The following is a 23,949-nucleotide window of genomic DNA, read 5'->3' on the forward strand; positions in this document are numbered from 1 at the left end:
AGCTGAATTTGGAGAAAGAAAAACTCTGCGTAAATCACATCGAACCAAAAACCCATCATCCATGACGATATGTTTAGCTACAATAAAATCCATCCCCAAGCCCCATTCGTGACCACTGTGCACTGACCGGAGCTCACAAACGAGCTACCGACCGGTTTACGTCGCGCGCGCGTTGGGATTTTCCTTTGTCGAACCCGTCGAGCCCCCGTTTTTTTTTTTTTTGTGGCGTCGTTGGTCGATGCTTCCGTACTGAACAACAACAAGAGCATATCCCATATCGACTGCCATGCGGCGTGGCGTTGTTCGTTGAGCTCGGTGAGCTTCACAGAACAACGCGATCTCAACCGCGCCGCGCGCGGGGTGACTGAGTTACCCATCTCCTCAATAACGTTTCACTCGATTCGCTCGCCTGGGGTAAACCGTGCGAATTTGAAATCAGTTCAGTTCAGTCAGAGACTAACCGCGGTCAGCCGTCGTCGGTCGCGTTCAGGATCGTCGTCGTTGGGGCACGGCACGGCGCTACGCCGTCTAACTCGTACCAACTTAGTGGCTTACACACATTATACAGAAAGAATATTTTTGTTATCTCCAAATTGTCCGTTTCGCGTTGTGCCATATTGTTGTGGTTGGGGTCAGATACGAGAATCAAAGTGAACAAAGTGGTAGAGTGTTGATTGTGGGTTTTTTTTTATGAAATAAAGTGAAACTTGAAGATGCCGGATGCGACACGAATCGACTCCTTGGTGAAGGAGTTCAACGATAGCCCCCATGGGCCGAAGAAGCTGCACCAGTCTAGGACTCGTTTCATGCCCATCGTTTTCGGCCGAGATGGGGTAAGAAAAGAGATATGGTGAAATTCGTCTACAGCTACAGTGATGGTCGATGCTTATGAAACCCAGATGTTTTTTTTGAAAATTCTGGTCAACTTAATGTCAATGTTTCTGATTATGTGAGTGAAAAGAATGCTGAGGGTGTATGAGTTGGATACCCAATACCTATTGGAAATTGGACATAGAGTATCCTTGTACTTACCATACAAAAATTGTAATAATAAAAGAATAAAAATGGTAAATAACTGTGCAAGTGGTCATAGAACACAGCTTTTATACCAATTGTAACGTTACGACCAGAAGAAAGGAAAAGGGGCCAGCCAAGTTGGTTGAATTTTCATCTAACAAATTGACGGAAGGATTGGTAGTGAAAGTGAATCGAATTCAGTTTACAAAAAGTGTTCACTGTTCAAAAGGACTTGTGCCAATATTTATGGAAAGTTTAGACTGTATATGCTAACACCGAGCCTTCCAAACGAGAGTAATTACAATTTCTAATTCCCTGAAGAAAATGAGCACCGAAATGTATGATGTTGAGTAATACAAAATAGTTTTATTGATTTTTTTAACTGCGAAGCCAAAAAAAACTGCCTGTGATTTTCACCGAAGTTGTTATGTTATGTTATTGTATGGATCAGACTAATCGTAACTCAGTTTGTTTTACGCTTTTTTAATGTTTATTCTGAACATTTATTTGTACTAAGTCAAACAGTTTAAAAAACTAAAACAATGGAGCAACGTATTGTGACGAGCATCTTTGGATTCGCTCATATATGCTATGCCCCTAAGTTTTGCAGTCCCACCAAAGTAAAGTCCTGCTATATCTTTCGTTATGTGTAAAATTACACAGATTGGGTAAATATTCCATGCAGCTTATAATGTAATACTTGATCAAATGCCTTAAAAATCAAATTTCAGCGATTTCATTACTTTGTTCACCATGACTTAACGTTGACCATTTCACCTTTGGCGATTTCTATACAAGGAGGAGAAAGAAAATATTTTTATCATTTTTGTTTCGTTTATTTTTCTTCTATGGTCGATAGTAGATCAAAATATTTCGTTAATGTGTTTTTCTCAATTTTTTGAGATTTACCTTTCAAAAGGGTTGTTGGCGCGAGTTTCTTCTGGATCAATGAAATACATATCGAGAGCGGCGTTTTCTTACGACAGCTTCAATGCTATATTAATGGAAATTTATTTTAATAGTTTTACAATGTTGTTAACTTAAAATTACTTACATGATAGTTTCTTAATCTCTAACGAACTCTTCGACTCAACGCTCTACTTAACACTAAATCTCCTAACAATTCTAATATGTACAGGGGATAGACAAAATGATCGGGACAGGTATAATTTTCACTTTTCAAAAAATGTTCAACTAGCTGTAACTTTTCGAAAAGTGCATCAAATATTCTCAAATTTTTACTGTAGGTTCATCAACTAGTTGTGTATCAGTGGTCCAAATGTGGGAAAGATCGGTCCATTCTCCACGAAGTTATAAAGATTCTTGAAAAAAGGTAAAATTATCCGATAGCCAAATTTGAGCTGTTATATCTCCGGATTCAACGAACCGAATTCAATGAAATTTTGACCATTTATGACTTATATAATGATCTGAGAAAAACCGTTGACTTAACTTAAAATTCTTAACATGGAAGAAAATTATAACTATTAGATTATTTTTCTAATAAAACACCAAACTATTCAAAACTTCAACATCCTTTCAAAATTCAAGATGCAAGTTATAGTTAATTTAATTTCTCTCTAATTGACTTATATATAAATGTATTTTGAAGGAAAGTAACAACATAGTCGCCAACAAATTGAAAAATTAATGGAATACATTTTAAAAATAGACCAATTTGCTAGAAAATCGAGAAAAAAATAAAACCGCTTAAACTTTTTCTCTTGTTGAAAATTTCAAGTTAAGTCAAATGTTTTCGAGAATTCATTATATAAGTCAAGTATGGTCAAAATTTGATTGCAATCGGTTAATTGAATCTGGAGATATAATTGCTCATACTTGGCTATCGGATAATTTTACCTTTTTCAAGAATCTTTATAACTTCGTGGAAAATGGACCGATCTTTCCCAAATTTGGACCACTGATACACAACTAATTGATGAACTTACAGTAAAAATTTGAGAATATTCGATGCACTTTTCGAAAAGTTACAGCTAGTTGAATATTTTTCGAGAAGTGAAAATTTTGCCTGTCCCGATCATTTTGTCTATCCCCTGTACATTCAATTAATTCCTATTGGATAGGACAGTTGCCAGTTTCACCCAAATACATGCGATACCGTCGCAACATACATACATACTAGAGTGGGTCAACGTTGTATGGAGAAACTTTAAATTTGATTGTATCATCCCGGAACAAAGCTTTTTCAATCTATATTAGCGCCTAAAACAACTGTGCAAAATTTGGGAGCGATTGGTTGCGTCCCCGTATTCCGCATTGCGATTGAAATTTGTATGGAAGTTAGTATGGGAAAACGTACTTTTTTGCATTTTACTCATAAGTTGAATTCTTTTGTTCAATACCATGTAACTAATGACGTTAAAGTATAGCCTAGGATATGCCGAGAAACTTTGCCGAAGACCGCAAAGTGATCCGACGCTTGTGAAAAAAGTTATTCGCCTGGTAACTTAGGCCAAAAATTGTGATTTTATTATTGATGTTATTTCTTTACATGTTAAATGTTAAGCACCACCGGGCAATCTGTACGTTATAACTTTTTTCACAAGTGTCGGATCACTTTGCGGTCTTCGGCAAAGTTTTTCGGCATATCCTAGGCTATACTTTACCGTCATTGGTTAGATTGTTTTAGAAGAAAAATTTCAATTTATGAGAAAAATGCAAAAAATCACGTTTTCCCATACAAAATTCCATGCAAATTTCAATCGCAATGCGGAATACGGGGAAGCAACCAATCGCTCCCAAATTTTGCACAGTTACTTTGTACGCTAAAATGAATCGAAAAAGCTTTGTTCCAAAAAATCGACTTTGGTGACCCAGTCCAATACATACATACATACATTTATTTGTTCAACATCATTAAGACAAGACATAATCAACAATAGTACGCCACAATACTCGGTTTGTGGCTGCCGCTCTCCATCCTCGGTCGCGCATAATGCTCGCCAAGTCACGCTCCACCTGGTCCGCCCATCGTGCTCTCTGCGCTCCACGCCTTCTTGTGCCAACCGGATCAGTTGCAAACACCAGCTTTGCAGGGTTGTTGTCCGGCATTCTTGCAACATGCCCTGCCCACCGTATCCTTCCGGCTTTGGCCACCTTCTGGATGCTGGGTTCGCCGTAAAGTGCAGCGAGCTCGTGGTTCATTCTTCTCCGCCACCGTCCTCCTGCACACCGCCGAAGATCGTTCTTAGCACGCGTCGCTCGAAAACTCCGAGTGCTTGTAGGTCCTCTTCGAGCATGGTCCATGTCTCGTGCCCGTAGAGGAACACCGGTCTTATTAGCGTTTTGTACATGGTGCATTTGGTGCGTGGGTGAATCTTTTTCGACCGCAGTTTCTTCTGGAGCCCGTAGTAGGCCCGGCTTCCGCTGATGATGCGCCTCCGAATTTCACGGCTCATGTTGTTGTCAGCCGTCAGTAAGGATCCGAGGTAGACGAATTCCTCCACCACCTCGAAAGTATCCCCGTCTATCGTAACATTACTACCCAGACGGATCCGGTCGTGTTCGGTTCCGCCTATCAGCATGTACTTTGTTTTTGAGGCATTCACCACCAGTCCGACCTTTGCTGCTTCGCGTTTCAGGCGGGTGTACAGCTCTGCCACCGTTCCAAATGTTCTAGCGATAATGTCCATGTCGTCCGCAAAGCACACAAATTGACCGGATTTTGTGAAAATCGTTCCCCGGCTGTTGAGCCCGGCTCGTCGCATCACATCTTCCAAAGCGATGTTGAAGAGTAGGCACAAGAGTTCATCACCTTGTCGCAGCCCCCGGCGAGATTCGAATGAACTGGATAGTTCACCCGAAACCCTTACGCAGTTTTGCACACCGTCCATCGTTGCTGTAATCAGTCTGGTTAGCTTCCCAGGAAAGCCGTTTTCGTCCATGATTCTCCATAGCTCTGCGCGGTCGATACTGTCGTATGCCGCTTTGAAGTCGATGAACAGGTGATGCGTTGGGACCTGGTATTCACGGCATTTCTGGAGGATTTGCCGTACGGTAAAGATCTGGTCCGTTGTCGATCGGCCGTCGATGAAGCCGGCTTGATAACTTCCCACCAACTCATTTGTTTTAGGTGACAGACGACGGAAGATGATCTGGGATAGCACTTTGTAGGCAGCATTCAAAATAGTGATCGCCCTGAAGTTCTCACATTCCAAATGGTCGCCTTTCTTGTGAATGGGGCAGATTACCCCTTCCTTCCACTCCTCCGGTAGCTGTTCGGTTTCCCAGATCCTGACTATCAGCCGATGCAGACAGGTGGCCAACTTTTCTGGGCCCATCTTGATGAGTTCAGCTTCGATACCATCCTTACCAGCTGCTTTGTTGGTTTTGAGCTGGTGAATGGCATCCTTAACTTCCCTCAGCGTGGGAGTTGGTTCATTTCCGTCCTCCGCTGCACTAGCGTCATCGTTTCTTCCGTTGCCGTGGGCTCCCGTGCCTACGTTCTCCACGCCGTTCAGGTGCTGATCAAAGTGCTGCTTCCACCTTTCGATCACCTTGCGTCCGTCCGTCAAGAGGCCTCCGTCTTTATCCCTGCATATTTCGGCTCGCGGCACGAAGCCGTTGCGGGATGCGTTGAGCTTCTGATAGAACTTTCGTGTTTCTTGGAAACGGCACAGCAGTTCCATTTCTTCACACTACGCTTCTTCCAGGCGGCGCTTTTTCTCCCGAAAGAGGCGGGTCTGCAGTGGCGTAGCTAGGAATTTGGGGGCCCGGTGCGGAAGCAAATTGTTAGGCCCCCATGAAAATTACATAATATGTACATATTTTACAATGATAAATCTATACATTTGACTGTCGAATAATCTCACTGTTATATTTTGTACAAAACTTTGAAAAAATCTCGCTTTTTGTACTCAGTATTCTAGTGATGCTGGCAAAGGAGGTTTAAAAATTATTTTCTGTTTTCCTTTATGATTTTTTTCGGGAGCGCGAGATTTTTTTTTTATAAGAATTATGCTGAAAATGTTTTAACAATTTATTTAGAAATTGCACCAAATAATCATTTATAAACGCTTTCAAAGATTGCTTTACTTTTTTCTTTAAGAAATTTTTCTTGAAGAATAATTTGTATTCAAGAAACTTTTAAGTTGTAAATGCAAGGATATCATTCAGTACTCCTCTAAAAGCACTCCTTCAGGAATGATATTATTATAATTAGCCTTATTAATGAGGCTTTCAGTCCCTTGGCTGGTTCACCTCAGACATGCAGGAATGTTTTCAAAATACTACAGAGTAATTCAAAAGATTCTTGCAAAGGCTTCATCGAGTATTTCTCGAAATATTAGTTCAAGAATCTATCAATTATATTCTGAGGATTCATCTAGAAGATCATCTAAAGAATTCTTTCAAAATTCCAGAAAAAAAATACTACAAAAAATCATCAATGATTCATTTAGAACCAGATGTTCTTCCAAGAAATTACATCGGGATTCCCTCAGAGGAAGAGAAGCCCTTCAAGGGTTTCTTTAAACATTCTTCCGTTTCTTTCAGAGAATCCTCTTAATATTCCTTTGGTGATTTTCCATAGATTCTTCAAGTATTTCTCAATTCTTCCCTCAAATAACTCCTTTAGATATTTCTCCAATAATTAAACTTGGAATTTCCTCAAGCATTCATCACTTATATCATAGTGTCCTTTTAAAGATTTCTTAAGAACTACTTCCTAAGATTACTTCAGAAATCCCACCAAAAATTCCCTTTTTCAAAAAAAATCTTCAAGGATTCTTCAAGAAGTTTCTCTAAGGTTTTACCAAGAGATTCATCATAGGATTTCTCCATTAATTAAACAAAATCTCCAAGGATTCCTACTGAAGAAATTGAATTAATTAAATTCAATTTTTAGATGGACTTCTGTAGGAGTTCTGTAGGAATTCTTTCGAAAAATCCTTCTGGATTTCCTCTATCGAATTTTTCAATATCCATCAACTCTAGGAGTTTTCTCAAGAGTTCCTTCAGAAATTTTTGCTAGTATTCCTCTGGGCACTCTTCAAAAAAAAACTATTTCTCCAGAATTTATGATTGATTCCTCCAGAATTATAACGTTATTTTTTATATAATCCGTGCTCACTTCTAACAAATATACAAAAATAAGAAACAGAACAAAAGCGCTTCCATTGTTTTGAGTGGGATAAAAATGGCAGCGTAAATGGCTAAATAGTAAAGAAACAGATATCCTATCTTATCAAAACAAATAACTTCTCCAGAAGTCTCTCCAAGGATTTAGGAAATGTTCTAAGGGTATTCAAAATTCTAAAAATTTCCTTTAAGGCAACCTTTAAAAATTGCTCCCAAAATTCCTTCAGGATTTTTTCCAGAGATTTCTTTAGTAATTCTCTTGCGATTTGCCCGAAGATTCGTTCAGATTTTATTCAAGTATTCTCTTAGAGTTTCTTCAATTGATTTCATTCATTCATTCCTAAACTGATTTTTCCAGGTATTTTACAAATAATTTTGTACAAGAAATCTTTTGGGGTCTTTTTATGCAAGGATTTCTTCATGTATTTATTTAATTACTACTGCAAGGGTTTTCCGGAGATTCTTACACAAATTTCTCCAAGAAATTCCATAGGAATTCCTCCAGGGGATGCATTGAGTGTTTTTGCTAGATTTTTTAGAAATTCCTCTAATAAGCCTATTTAAGGATTCATAAATTCCTCCAATGAATACTTTACAAACTCAAAAAAACAAAAGAATTCTTTCAATTCTCACAGAAATTCCTCCTAGAAATTCTATAGAAATTTCTTTATACATTTTTAGGAAATTGTTTGTGATGTCTTCTGGTAATCATCTTAATTTTTTGGAAATTCTTTAGGTAATTCTCTTGAGATTTTTCTCAGTCGTTCCGTTGTAAATTCGTGGATTTATTTTTAATTTGCAAAGATGTATCCCATAGAACATGAAAAGTAATAACAGACGAAATTTAATAAAGAATTATCAGAAGAAATTTACAGAGGAATTACCAAAGAAGCTTTTAAAAGTTGCCTCTTAAATTTACAAACGAATCGACTAATTAATTTTCAAAGTACCTGTACACTCCCGTTCAAAAGTTTGGGGTCACCCCCTCAAAAACATGTCATTTTTTAGGCCCATATCTCCGCCAATTTGCGTCAGATTTCCCTAGGTTTCATTCAAAAGATAATAAGTCAAAGAAACTTTGAACATGATTTAAAAGAAACTTTTTCAAAAAAATTTGTATGTAAACTTAACCCAAAGTTGCCAAATTTTCTAAAAAATGAATATAAACTTACAGGAGTGTCGCTGGAAGTTGCGTCGACCAAATTTTAAGATGAGAGCGGTAATATGACTCATTTTCTATTAGCTTTCAACTGATTTTTACCGAACTTAGCTAAAAATCTAGAAAAAAAAAGTTATTAAGTAAATTAATCCTTGATGTCATCGACCAAAAGTTTGGGGTCACCCCTCAATATGCTGTATCGGCCAAAAATTTGGGGTCACTATCGTAAAACATGGAAAAGTGATTTGTTGATATCTTTGTCATCTTTCATTCAATTTTAATTCTTCTTGGCTTATTTGAAACAAAATGAATGATACTTACTGCATAGACATTGAACCACACATATTTGTTGAAATTTACATACTAAAACTTAACGTAAAGTTGCCTCATTTTTTGAAGCGTGGTAAAATGTGCTAACTTTACATAACATTTTTATACACAAAAATCGTTAAATACGTTAAGTTGAAGACATCAAACGTAAATTTAGTTAATTGTCTTTGAAATGAGCCAAAAATAATTAAAATTGAACTATAGATGACGAAGATATCACCAAATCACTTTTCCATGTTTTACGAAAGTGACCCCAAACTTTTGGCCGATACAGCATTTTGAGGGGTGACCCCAAACTTTTGGTCGATGACATCAAGGATTAATTTACTTAATAACTTGTTTTCTAGATTTTTTAGCTAAGTTCTAAGCTAAAAAGCAGTTGAAAGCTAATAGAAAATGGGTCATATTACCGCTCTCATCCTTAAATTTGGTCGACCCAATTTCTAGCGACACTGCCGTAAGTTTATATTCATTTTTTAAAAAATTTGACAACTTTGGGTTAAGTTTACATACAAATTTTTTTGAAAAAGTTTCTTTTAAATCATGTTCAAAGTTTCTTTGACTTATTATCTTTTGAATGAGACCTAGGGTTTTTAAATCGCACGCAAATTGGCGGAGATATGGGCCTAAAAAATGACATGTTTTTGAGGGGGTGACCCTAAACTTTTGAACGGGAGTGTATGTGTCTCTGACAGGTTTTGGGCCGCTGAATCCGAATCCGGGCTCAGATTTGTTTCAGGACGCCACAATTTTTAGCCATACCTCAATTTATAGGGCAAAATATACGGTTTTGGGCTTTTTTGACTGCAAGCCGTTAAACATGGAAATATTTTTTTAAGCAATTAAAAGGTAAAATGGTCAATTGACATCTAAATTTACGACTCACGCAAAATATTTCGTTTTATCAAATCAAATTTGAAAGATTTAAGCATTTTATGTTAATATGTAAACTTGCATGCAATTTTTGGAGGGTGGTTTGTATCGTACCTAACATAACCGCGGCCCAAAATCTGTCAAAGCCACATTAGTTTGCTCTTGAAACAGACCAAAAGTTAATTTTTGTTACGCTGTGCTATTGAAAGAATTACAATAGTAATTGTCAGGTATATGAGCAAAGGGACTGCTGGTAGAACTTTTAGAGAAATTGCTGAATCCCGTAATAAATTTCCAAACCCAAAGAATTTCAAAAAGTTCTGTCAAAGATATTTTTAAAAATAATAACCCAATTCAACTTTGAATATTATTGCCGAGAAATTCCAAAAGAGTTATGCCGAAATAGTTTTCAAAAACATTTGCAGAGAAAATTCCAAGAATACTCTTATAGGAACTTTCGGATCAAATCCAATCAAAGCATTTCCCAAGAATTTGCAAAAAAAAACCGCCAAAAGATATTTGAAAGTTTTTTTTAGGTAACTCACAGAAAACTCGCCGAATAAATTACCAAAAAAATGCCAAATGAATTACCCAATCAATTCCCGTAGGGATTGGCATAGAAGTTTCCAGAAAAATGTTAAAGTTACCCCAAAAGTTATTACCAGAGGTTTTCTCAAACGAATTGTCAAAAAAAGTCAGTGAAAAGTTGCAGACGGAATTCCCAACAGAATTTTCGTAGAAATAAAAATCAGAAGCCATTTTTGTAGCATTTATGAGAATTAGTTGAAGAAGTTTCCAAAGGAAATGCCTAACAATTAATCAAATATATCGTCAAAGGAAATTTTCAGAGCAATAGCCGAATGGATTCTCAAATTAATGTTTAAAGATATTCCTTAACGAATCTGTAACGGGTTTCTGAATTAATTACTGAAAAAGATAAAAAAAAATCCGAAGAAATACTTCAAAAACTGTAATAAATGATGTAAAAATTCTCACAGGATTTGCTCCAAGAAATTCTACTGCAATTCCTCAATGAATCCTTTAGGAATTCTTCCAAGGTTTTTATCAGCTTTTTTTCTATTGATACCTTTAACGGTTTCTTTAGCGATTACACCAGTTTCGTCCGGATTTCTTTCACGAAACTTCTAACGAAATGTTTCTAACGATTTCATCAATATTTTTTCTCATGTGCGGAGCTCCAAGAACTCTTTCTTGGATATCTTTTACGATTCATCTGGGAAATACTTCAAGGACTTCTTTACAAATTCCTCGAAGATTTTCTGCGAAAGTTGCAACAGCGATTCCTTAGGAAACTTCTTCTTCAATTCCTTGAAGGATTTTCTTCAGTATTATGTAATCCCAAGAACTCTATAAAGAGTTTCTTAAAGATATCCACAAACGATTCGCACATGTTCTCTTCAGCATTTTTTCAGAGGAATACTTTGGAGATCCTTCAAGATTTTTTTAGAAACTTCTTCAAGGGTTCTTTTTGCACTGCCTCATATACGATTTTTCTTGCAAGTCCTTTCAAGGATTTCTTAAGAATTTGTTCAAGCATTTCTTTAGTAATCATACCTGCAGGAATTTCCTCATAAATTCCTCTAATAATTTCTGTAGAAAATCATTCAAAGATTCCTTAGGCAATGTTTTTAAGTCCATTTTCACAATTCGTTCAAGAATCTTTTAAGAAATTCCAGTAAAAATTAATCTTTTCAACAAGGATTTTGTTTTTCAAGTTACGTATAAAGATTCGTTCATGGATTTCTCGAAGTTTTTCTTCAGATAATCCTACAAGGATGGACACATTCATCCCTAAAGAATTCCTGCACAAATTTCCTCAGGGGGTCTTACAGAAATTCACCCAAGGCCTCCTGCGGAAATTCTTTTGAAGATTGTTTTTTTATTTGCACCAAAGAATTTGGAATTCTTTAGGGTTTCCGTCATTGATTTATTGAGAAATTATCTAGGCATTTCATAATTAGTTCTTCCAAAATTCGCTTACAGATTTTTTTCAGGAATCCTTTAAGTAATTACTCATAGAACTCCTAGTACTTGCAGTACTACTTCATAGTACTGTAGTAATCCTTCCAGAACATCATCAAATATACCTCCAAAATCAACCCAATGATTCTTTCCTAATACATCTTAGAATTCATCTGGGCGATTCTTAAAGATTTTTTTTAGAAATTTCTACAAAAAATCCTACAGACATTTCTACAAGAGATCCTTCGGGGTGTAAAGAATTAGCATTAAGTTAAAATTCACAAATACAAAGAAATTAAAAAAAAAGTTCCTTCGGGAATACATTCAAATTTCTTTGGAAAATCTCCCAAGGATCCATTCGGGTATGGCTTCAAAAATCTCAAAAAAACATCAAATATATTTTCCATGAGGAACTACTGCAAGATTCCTTCTTGAAGAAATTCCTTCTTGAAGAAATCTCTGAAATCATTCTTGGAGAAATTCCTTGAGGTCCATCTGAAGGATTTCTTTAAGAGTTTCATGATATAATCCTTGAATGGCTTTATGAACGGTTCCGAAATGGTATTTCTGAACGACTGCTTGAAGAAATGCTTACAAAAAAATCCCAAAGGAATTCCTGAAGGATTTCTTGATAATTGTTTGAAGAAATTCTTGAAGAAATGTCAGGAGGAGTTCCTGAAGCAATCATTGTAAGTATTCATAAACCAATGCTTAGAAAGTTTTCTTAAGTAATCCCTGAAAAAAGTTCTGAAGTAAATCATAGAGGAATTTTTGTAGAAGTCTTTGAAGTAACTGCCTGATAAATCGAAAAATATATTCTTGCCCGAAGGAATTCCCGCAGAAACCCTTCAAGAACGTAACATGCGTTCAGTTCTTAATTTTGATAAATGGGGCCCCTGAATTTCAGCTGCTATCTTATGCTAAATCAACACCTATGTTTGGTTCTGTGGTTAGGATATCAGGGACATTTTCATAATGCTCATGAATTATACTTCCATATCGGTACTGAATATCGTAAAATTCAATTTTTGATTTCGAACACATTTTTTATTGTATTTTGGGGCTCCTGCAGGTGCAAAGAGTAGTCATCAAATTAATATAAACAAAAATAACGAAACTACATGAATAAAGTGTGTACATTTATAATTGTTAATAATAGAACATCAAAATATCCATCTGTGTTCCCCATTCCAAAATCTCTTGATAATCACGAAGAGGCCCCTACATACCTATCAGCAGATCGGCAAGTATTTAACTTATACTTATATGTAGGAATCTTTCGCTAATCACAGAACTTTATTCAAACTGGGCCCCCGAATTCATGGGGCCTCCAAATCAGGGAAGTTTTATAACACTAGACCTGCCCTGATTTGGAGGCCCCCTAGGTTCGGGGGCCCGGTGCGGACCGCACCCTCCGCCCCCCCCCCCTTGCTACGCCACTGCGGGTCTGCTGTTTCCGCTTCTGTTTGTAACGTTCCACGTTCTGTCGAGTCCCTTGCACTCTTCGTCGAACCATTCGTTCCGTCGATTCCGTTCCACGTACCCGATGGTGGTCTCGGCTGCGTCGTTGATGGCTGCTTTCACTGTACTCCAGCAGTCCTCAAGAGGGGCCTCATCGGCCTCATCGAGCTCGCCCTCGTCTGGCAACGCGGCTTCGAGATTCAGCGCGTATGCTGAGGCGACATCTGGTTGCTTCAGTCGCTCTAGGTTGTACCGTGGCGGTCGCCGGTACGTACATTGTTGATGACGGAGAGTTATGGGCGCAGTTTGACCATCACCAGATAGTGGTCGGAGTCGATGTTGGCGCCACGATAGGTCCTGACGTCGATAATGTCGGAGAAGTGCCGTCCGTCAATCAAAACGTGGTCGATTTGAGATTCAGTCTGCTGTGGTGATCTCCAGGTGTAACGATAAGGGAGGCTGTGTTGGAAAAAGGTGCTACGTATGGCTATATTTTTGGAGGCGGCGAAATCAATGAGTCGTAGGCCGTTTTCGTTCGTTTGCTGGTGGGCGCTGAACTTACCAATCGTCGGTCTGAATTCCTCCTCCTGGCCTACCTGAGCGTTCAAATCTCCTATGATGATCTTGACGTCGTGGCTTGGGCAGCGGTCGTACTCGCGTTCGAGCTGCGCGTAAAATGCGTCCTTGTCATCATCAGTACTTCCGGAGTGTGGGCTGTGCACGTTTATTATGCTGAAGTTGAAGAATCGGCCCTTGATCCTCAACCTGCACATTCTTTCGTCGATCGGCCACCAACCGATCACGCGCCTCTGCATATCACCCATCACGATGAAAGCTGTTCCCAGCTCGCGTGTGTTGCCGCAGCTCTGGTAGATGGTATGATTACCTCTAAACGTTCGCACCATGGATCCTGTCCAACACACCTCCTGCAGCGCTACGATGCCGAACCCGCGGTCCTTCAGTAGATCGGCGAGTATGCGGGTGCTCCCAATGAAGTTGAGAGATCGGCAGTTCCACGTACCAAGTTTCCAATCGCAAGTCCTTTTTGTTTGCTGGGGTCGTTGCCGTTGGTCTCGGTTCGTATTATTCTGTTGCTGATTTTCCGTTACAATGGTTTTTTTACGGCTGGCTCGTAGGGCCTGACACCAACCCCCTACTTTCCGGAGGACCGTAGTGCACAGTTGAGCTTAGAGTCCTTCCCTGGCACTCGGACGTAGATCAGCCGCCCCTAACATGGGGATCAGACGCTGTTGTGAGCCGCTCCTCCTGGAGAACAGACGCTCAGGTTTACCGAAGCAAACCCCCCCCTTCCCTGTCAGCCTACGCCCAAAGTTTCCACCGGGGTTGGTTACCCGATCTTCCCTAAGGTTGCTCATAGTTTCCGGCCGGTACCGCGTGGAGGTAGGGATATTTAGGAGTTGTTGGGCAGAGGTTAGTGGATCACAATGGGATCTGAATTGCGCAGCATACCCAGCTTTTACCGTGCCATACCGTCGCAACAAGGGTGTTCAAATTACTTTGCAAATAGGATTTTCATTATTTTTTCGTACTTTTTTCTACTTGTGATAAAAATCCACCACCAGTGCAGGTCTTGACATGTCGTACGGTTCCTCTTAACAAAATGTTAAGATTTCCGTCTGGTGGTTTGTTCCCAAAGGATGCATCAAACAAATTGTAGACTGTTGGAGCAGATCCGAGCATCATTCATCGCAATCCGAAACTTGTGATGATTGCGAAGATCTTCTCCTTGATTTGGGCCTGGAGTTTAATACCCTCCCAGAAACCCTCCTCCCATAAAATTGCGATAAATTTACAAACTTGATGATTTTATGGCTAGGTACATCGGTCTTTTGCTACTCAGAGTATAAGGGAGTAGAGATCAAAGTGGATATTGAAATGATAGATATGATAGTATGTATTCGCTAGGTTGCGAACGAGTATGTTTTTTTATAGAAGGTAAATTAGGCAAGTAGGCCAGGAAGATCAAATGCTTCTAACTATTTTTATCTCGAATGTTTATTTTTCATCTATTTTCGAAACGGACAAAAAGAAACAATTTTTGGATTTTTTTTATCAAACATATGTTTAACGTACAAGTTCCAATAAAAAATATGCATATTTTTTTACATTCAAAAAATTAAAAAAAAAATAAGAAAAAATGGGTCTTGTTAAATGTGATGGTGATTTTTTTTAACAGGGAATCGCGCCACTTGGGCGGTGGCTTCTATATTCGTCTGTTTTCCACTATAACTCAGTCAAATTTTCTAATTCGCTGTAACTTAACTACGATAAGATGTAGGGAAAAAAATACTCATAGTTTTTTAATTGGAACTTGTACGCAAATTTTTTTATCTGTATTAACGAGATTTTTAGCCATAGGCTAGTTCATCTCGGGACCCACGCTTTACTTCCCTTCCGAAGGAAGAACCCACATTGTTGTGAGTTTGTCGGGAGTGGAATTGCTTTAATGATTTCTCACGTGCAGGAATGAGAAATGCCTTAAATTTCATTTTGTTATTTGCCAATTTCTCTGTCTCAAGTAAAAATGTTTATCGATGACATCATTGATTTTCCATTACTTATCACCATTATGAAGTAGTGATGTAAGTAAATGGAAATATACACTGGAATTTGAAAATGTCATGACATTTTCGTTTCATGAAATTCCGTGACATTTCCCATCCATGACTATTTTTCCCCGGGTTTCCTTTAGGAACTCCTCTCTCTCTCTCTCTCTCTCTCTTATTGGCGTAACGTCCTCATTGGGACAAAGCCTGCTTCTCAGCTTAGTGTTCTATGAGCACTTCCACAGTTATTAACTGAGAGCTTCCTCTGCCAATGACCATTTTGCATGCGTATATCGTGTGGCAGGCACGAAGATACTCTATGCCCAAGGAAGTCAAGGAAATTTCCTTTACGAAAAGATCCTGGACCGACCGGGAATCGAACCCGTCACCCTCAGCATGGTCATGCTGAATACCCGTGCGTTTACCGCCTCGGCTATATGGGCTAGGAACTCCTCCTAAGATTCTTTTCGGAATTCCTTCACATATATCAGGTATCCCACCCGAGATTCATTAAGGACTTCATTTGAAAATTTCCTATTAAGATTTTAGAGATTTCTTCCTCGATTCCGTTGGTTCCGGGTCGTTTGGCCGAACGCCATTTGACCGAAAGGTTCATTTGGCCGAATACCGTTAAGCCGAAAATAAATTAAGAACTTAAGTGGCCATGCCACTGTTCCCTGTTTAGAATAACTCGAAAGAGCAGCAGCAGAAGGAAAAATCTTCGATAGAATATTGGCAGTTTCATCACCAACTAATCCCTGAATGTCATGGTTAACCCTAAAAGGGATACCTGGGGTCCATTGGACCCCAGGCGCCTTTCAAAGCTCGTCTTTGATGCAACACACTCAGCGAGGTGACGAAACTGAGGCCATGAAGGTATCCCTTTTAGGGTTAAAAGAAGGTAATGTTTCTGATGATCATATTGGTAGTAAGAATGTCAGAAACTTCCTGCATATTGTTTTGATTATTATTCGGTCAAACGACATTCTGCCGAATGATTTTCGGCTAAATGGCCGTACACCATTCTGTCATTGATTTCTCATAAGATTCCTTTAGACATTTCTCCCGGGATTTTCTTGGACATTTCTCCAGGGTTTCCCTCAAAAATTCCTCCAAGAATTTCATCACTGATTTCTCGAAATTCTTCTATGGATTTTCGGATTTTTTTTCGAGATTCTTTATAGGGAAGAAATCTACGGGGTCGTGCACAAATCACGTCTCGCTCTTAGGAGGGAAGGGGGGGGGGGGGTGGTCTTTGCATAACGTGACGACTCATTTGTATTGTAATTGGAGACGTCCTATACAAAAAGTGCGACATAAATAGGAGGCAGGTATCATCTCTACTGAAAATATCTGGGAAATTTGGGCGCTATTCTAATGCTACTACCCTCTCAGTTTCTGTGTTCAATGGTACTTTGAACACATGATTTAATTTTGATTGCGAAGAATTTGACTGACTTTTCAAATAAGCACCTACGTTCACTTTTGACCATCCGTAGACGTAAAAGGCGTGCCGGAAATTGAATTCAGGTTTTGCTCGAAAAAGACGTGCACTTGACGGAAACAGAATTCAAACTCAGTATTTTAAGGAACCTGTAGTTCATTTATAATACCTTTTTACATGATATTGAAGCTAATTTATAAATTAATAATTAATACTAAATCGCCTCATGCGTTGAGCGAGTTCAAGAATAAAATCGATCTTACATAGACGGGAATTTGATGAAACCCCTACCAATTTCCTACAGAAACATCTGCCTGAGTTTCTCATGGATCTCGGATATTCCTTCTGGGAATCGTCTTTGGATTTCTCTCTAGCTTCCTTCCCAGGTTTCACCTGGAATTCTTACGAGTGATTCTTCCCGTTGTTCTGTCCCATATTCCTCCTAAGATTTCTCCCGGTGTTTTTCCTGAGACTGTATTCTGCCAGATAATTTTCTCGAGTTTTCTATGGCTATTTTTTGAAGATTTTGTTTTTCTCGAATCACGCCGTAGACTTCCAGTTCTTTGAAAAATCATGTATAGTTAATAGAAATTTGTCTAACAATCTTATTCAAAACGTCAAATTATGAACCTATACTGGGTTCATTTGGTCCAAAAACTCTTCGACAAGTTTTGTCAGAAAATTCTACAAAACGTGCTTCAAGAATACCTGATTTTTTCCATATGGACAATTGGGTACAAATTTTCATGTGAAGAAAATGAAATCAATATTAATCGCCAATTGTAAAAGTCAAGTAACATCTGAATAATTGTAAGAAAACAACAGAATCGATGTATAATTGTCCATTTACAGTACTCCAAATTTTCCCATTTTGTGTAGAAAACTGGCATTCTTTCAAACCGTTAACTACCTTCTGTAATGCGACAGGTCGCGAAATTGGGACGCTGTGTTGGGAAATTTAATTTTAGAAATTTCAACCAAAGTAATTGGCATGTGAAGCGACAAGATCGAGAGCGTTTTATGAATGGTTGCTGTTTTTTTTTGACAATCGATTTTCAGTGGGGAATTTCGCTGCCGTATAGAAGCCAAATAAATATACGCCGCCATCATCCACCAGTGGGCATCGTCTCCTAGAGAAGAGAAGACGACTTTAAAAGCAGAAACATCGGCGCCTCATTGTCAAGGCCGCGAAGCATCTGAAGACGAAGCTCAGCGTGCTCGTGACCGGCTGAGGACGGTAGCGGCGGAACAGAAACCTGTTGCGTGCTCTCTTTGCTTCCCATACGCCAGACTCGCCAGTGTTGAAATTAAAAGTTCAGATTAGTAGATGCTTTGTTTCGCTCAAAAAGCAGTCAGCTGTGACCAATGCACAATTTGAGCGGAAAGCAAAAGCTTGACCATTGTTATCAGCTGTTTCTGATGTAGCAAAACAATTTTCATCGGTGATTTCAACGACGACCTGTGACGATTCCTGAACAGGTTGAAAATTCTAAACTGATGATATGGTGCTTCTTAGTGGTGAAATAACAAAGGCAATTTTGTCTCCCTGATTTTAAATGTTTCTTATTATTTTGACGAAACCAAATACCTGGCACAAACTGCTTTTCAGCTGAGCACTTCAATAATCAAGTTTTAACCGAGACAACTGACATGGACTGGCCAGGAGACGAACTCAGGCACTTCCAGTGGGGTCTTGATGAATAGCTGTGCCTTTACTGTTTCGGCTACATACAGCGATAGAATTCCATGATAAAAAAAAACTAACAAATTTCGAAAAATATCCAACAAAATCATTGTGTATGGTAACCTACATTATAGATCGACTTGTAAATCATGAATTAGATCGTTTTTGAAATTGTTGCCATATTAATTTTGCATGCATCTTATATAAATATGTCATAATATTGTAAATGTTTCCGAATTGAGATTAGATGTAGTTATATTTATCGGAAGTGTTTCAAAAGAAACTAATGAAAGTTTCATGACGAGTGCAGGTTGAAAATTTATGAAAAACAATGTTTTTAACAGAAAAAAATAACGCAAACCATAATTTTTTTTTGTTTTTATTTCTGTGTATTTTAACTTAGATGCTAATTCTACAATTTAAGTATTGTTTTGATGAAATATGATGGTTTCACTTGCATAAATCACAGCGTTTACTACTATTACGTCCTCTAATAGCTCACAATATCTTCTAGACTATATTTCGGCCAGATAACATACATTGGACGGCTCACATTTCGAGAAATGGCACCAAAAGTATTCAAATTTCTAGCATAAACTACTTGTTTCATAATTTAGACGTTCTTTTCAAAAAAAATCATGTTAAAAATGAATGTGGTTCACTGCCGTGAATCGCATATCTGTCCCATTTGCATAAGAAATCCAGCAAAGATGGGACTGATATGCGATTCACGGCAGTTCACAACTAATACTCATTTATAATATATTTGTTCAGATTGTTGACCATATCTTGCATTTTTGTATGAGCATCTGCTTTTAAATAAACAGGGTACAAAAATTCTGACAAGTCTTGCAGTTCTTTCACTTAGCAGTCTTCTAACTCATTCAGTAATGCTAGTATCAAACAGGTATACTCCACAGGCATTAGGGCGCGTCTTTATTTCAACGCAGAACTATTTATTTTAGCTTTCATCAACCCCAATTTAAGGTTTAACCAACCAATAACCAATCTACTTATTTTTTTTCATGACATTTTATGCAATAATTTGAACATTTCTAACAATAATTCTGTGCCATATTTTCAAAACTGCTAATCTAGCTTACGTTTGAGTGTTTACAGAAATCATTTTTCCTCAATAATTTTATTTATCATCGCTTATTCTTATCTGGACGTTTTTTTTTATAATATTTGTCTGAATTTCACAAAAAATGAATTTTTAAGGTCAATTATCTTGCTAACACGTCATAAACTAAATGCCTTGGGTCCAGACACGAATGCCACATAAGTGGTAAAGTGTCTTAAATAAATATTAATAATAATAATAAATGCCTTGGGGTGTATCCTCTAAATTGCAAAAAATCTATTGAAAACTATTTTTCATTTACCTCGGCTAAACGAATGTCTAGGCAAAAAATTACATTTGAAGGATTTTTACCCGCGTTTTTGTTTCATTGTTTATGTAAGTGTGATGTATCACATTTTTATAAAACAATACTAGATATATTATCACTACGATAAAAAAGTTTTATCGTTGAATCTTTTGTATGAGTTTCCTGACACTTTTTTAAAAATTTTTTGGTCTCGGCTAAACGAATTTCTATCACTGTATGTGGATATAATTATGTTAATGTTAAAAAGGCTTCTATTACATCATTCAATATGTACAGAAATAGATTAGGTATTAGGTAGAAATCGGATTTGCTTTCACATTCAGTATTCGATGAATTGCAATATGCAACAAACAAATTATCATTTTGGGGCAAACTGATAACAAATACTTGGAATGATAAGCAAACCTAAAATAAAATAATCACGATTCCTGGTGTACAATGATACGTCACAAAAAAACGGTTTTATGCGATCAGTATCGATTATTCATTAATACAAGTACCTTTTGCAGATAAGGCACCCTAACAGTGGTGAACATTTACTTGGTCACAACACCAAATTGTTGTTGTATAAATGGAATCGAATGATTGAAGAGAAGGAAACGATTCACGGTGTCAAAATTTTGATTATTATCGAACTTTCATGTACCTCGGATTTTTCTTCATAGAATGTCAGAATTTCGGCTAAATAGTACGAATAGAAAATTTGAAAATATTCTATCGGGGAAATTTTGATTTAGCCAAGTTTTTGGCTATTTTCCAAACTTAAATTCAATAAAAACTGTTTTAGCCTAAAATACGTCGTATACAAAATGTATAGAAAAATGTTTGCCGATGAAATATGTTTTAGTCTTCTGATTATGAATATGTAGCCCAAATATAAGCCATTTTTGAAAAAAAAAGTACGAGGTACATGAAAGTTCGATAATAATCGAGATTTTGACACCGTGCGACTGTTGTTCTGTTTTTAGATCTTAAGCGTGCGTTTGAAACTATCTCTCGCCCGGAAATGCTGAAAACTTTGAGTAAATATAAAATGGGAGAAAACGTTCTCAACTGGTTTGAGTCTTATTCAATTGAAATGATGACTGGGAGTGATCATAACTCTGCCTGCCATTGCATGAATTTATACATTGTGAGGCATGCACAATGGCACACTATGCCCAGGGAGTCGAGCATATATGAAGAGAAGGTTTGTTAGGTCAAAGCATTTAAGGATGTGCCTACCACATCCTTACACGCAACCAGAGATTGGCAGATTCTAATACAATGCGCTATGAAACATATACAAATATTGTATCAAGGCTTTACATATACAAAAAATGATAGGTGGCAGTGTACCAAAAATTGTATTAGCTTCCTAGAATCTGGAAAAGGAAAATTTCGAATGTGTGCGTGTGCTGTGTCACACTGGTTTCTCATTATTTGTTCTATTTTTAGACTGGTCATGGCAGCAGCGGCGGCATCAATCATCAAAACATGTTTAAAAAGAAATACGGGCGGCGACGGGAGTCGAACTGAGACACTATCATGATAATACACAGCACCCTGCGCTCTAACTCGCACGGCTACAACTGCACATGGATAGACTAGAGGCTGAAAGCCATCATTAACAACACAAACGGGGATTGGTGATGGAAGTGATATAGCCGTCACACTGCACAATGGGCCCAGAGCCGTGTTTACAAAGACAAAACTGTCTTAATAAGCTTAAACTTTATGTTTTTAGAAGTTTATTTTTAGTTGTTGACCCTATTCCCCATTATTGTTATGTTAAGGTGGTTCGTCTGGTTAAAGTGATTCGAAAATCGGCTTTCAAATAATTTTATTTACGTTTTCATGATGGATGATGATGGATAGTTTCATTGGAAATTTCACCAATAAGCGGCGCCAGAGGTCAAGCAAATTTTAAATTTCATATATCTCAGGACTCTCACCACTTAGAAAGTTGGTGTCTTCGTCAATGTTATTCAGTTAGGCAAGGGCTTACAGTCAATGGTCCACTTGTTTCGAAATTGCATCACTAGGCGGTGCTTGTTACACATTTGCAAAATAATTCAAATGATTGAATTTTTCGTGAAGTATTCAACAAGCTATAAATTTGTTTTCTTTGAACGTGTTTAAGTCAAGTCAAAGGTTTTTCAAAGAGCTATGTATTAGTCATAAATGTGCGGCATTTCATTTCATTCGGTTCATCCAGAGACATAGCAATTTTACAAAGAACACTCAAATAGGAATAACTTTACTAGAGTTCCTCCAACATTATGTAAAGTTATCCAATCGAGCTCAAATTTGCAACGTTTATAGCTAACTAGTTGTACAACTGGCAGGTAAAATTTGAGAATATTTGGTGTACTTTAGAAAATGTTACAGGTTGCTACATGTATTCGAAATAATGAATAAAAGTTGCATGCTTCAATTAATTTGCAACTACCGCCACCTACTGGCAGAACCTTGAATCAATCAGCTAATCAACTGAGAGGCCTTAACCAACCTAACAACATTACCGAAAACATCATCTTTCTAAGTGATCAGAGTCCTGAGATATATGGAATATAAGATTTGTTTGCTTACTAGCCGCCTAGTGGTGGAATTTTTAATCAAATAGCCCATCATTTGTTAGTTCTTAACCAGCCAAATAATATTGCCGAAGACACCAACTCTCTAAGTAATTAGGATCATGAAATATTTCGTATAAACATTTCATCAGTGTTACGTCTGTTTGTCTTTGGCATGACAGATATCACGGACAGCAAGACTTGCGAAATTTCCATACTATATAGCTTAGCACCATGATCATTTAAAAATTCTGTGTATTTGGCAAAGTTGTTAGATCAGCCAAGGTTCTTACTGGTGATGGGCCGTTTGATTCAAAATTCCACCACTAGATAGCGCTGACGATAAATCAAATTTTATATTCCATACATCTCAGGACTCTGATCACTTAGAAAGATGGTTTCTTCGGCAATGTTGTTTGATTTAGTGAGACCACAGACAAACAGACATACTACTCAAATCACAATCATCGCACGATTTAACGGTCATTTTGAAAATAAACTGTGGTTCGGACAGTGCTCGCATCTGTCATGGTGGCGCTGCTGTGCCTCAATTTTGCTGAGAAATGAACGCGACACCGATCAATGTTTACATAAAATGACTCAATCATGAACCTTCATTCATGTTTTATGAATGGATAACGGCACGGGGGAGTCGTCACCTGCAAAATTATTACAACGAGCCGAGGGAAACAACACCTGCAAATGAATGCTTCGGATTGAGCATTATAGAGGGTGCTAGTGAGATGCCAAACGATGTTTTTGAAGCAATTTTATTCTAAGTAGTATGTCTGTTTGTCTGTGGTGAGACCTTTCAGTTGATTAGCTGATTGGTTCAAGATTCTGCCAGTAGACGTCTCTAGTTGCAAATTAGTAGAAGCATGCAACTTTTACTTATTATCTCGAAAATATTCAGCAAGCTGTAACTTTTGATAAAGTGTAGGGAAAATTCTCAAATTTTATCTGATAGTTGCACAACTAATTAGCTATAAATGATACAAATTTGAGCTCGATTGGATAGTTTTACATGAAGTTAGAGCGACTCTAGTAAAATTTCCTAATACATTCTTAGCAAGTTGTAACTTTTTATAATGTCCACCAAAACTATTCAAATTTTGATTGCTTGTTCCTCAACGAGTAAGATTGAGCATGAGCATGAGCATGAGCATGATTGACCGCCCGCGGTTGCTGCTCTGTTATTGCAAGGACAACTGCATTTACACAAAGAACCTACAGATGATGCTTGGGATTAGCTTTCTCTTCGTTGTGTAAATGCTGGAATCCCAATACTTTTCAATAAGCAATACCAGCGCCGGCCGCGTCCGAATGCAGGTCAATTGAGGATAGGGAAGGAAGTGGTGACGTGATTCTCGCTTAGGCCAATAACCG

General features: G+C 37.8%; 1 protein-coding gene across 4 annotated transcripts in view; it reads left to right on the top strand.

Moving 5' to 3' along the window:
* The first annotated feature begins 423 nt into the window (after positions 1–423).
* Positions 424–23,949, top strand: part of LOC109422336 (calpain-B) — a 41,814-nt gene continuing 18,288 nt past the window's right edge. Inside the window, exon 1 of one of the 4 annotated variants that reach the window (XM_029852304.2) lies at positions 424–833. In XM_029852304.2, coding sequence (XP_029708164.2) covers positions 714–833 — 120 coding nt within the window. In that variant the 5' untranslated portion in view covers positions 424–713. The remainder of the gene's footprint in view (positions 834–23,949) is intronic. The other 3 variants (XM_029852308.2, XM_029852305.2, XM_029852309.2) reach the window with 3 other exon arrangements.

Source organism: Aedes albopictus, chromosome 3, assembly GCF_035046485.1.
Source record: "Aedes albopictus strain Foshan chromosome 3, AalbF5, whole genome shotgun sequence".
Taxonomy (NCBI): Eukaryota; Metazoa; Arthropoda; class Insecta; order Diptera; family Culicidae; genus Aedes; species Aedes albopictus.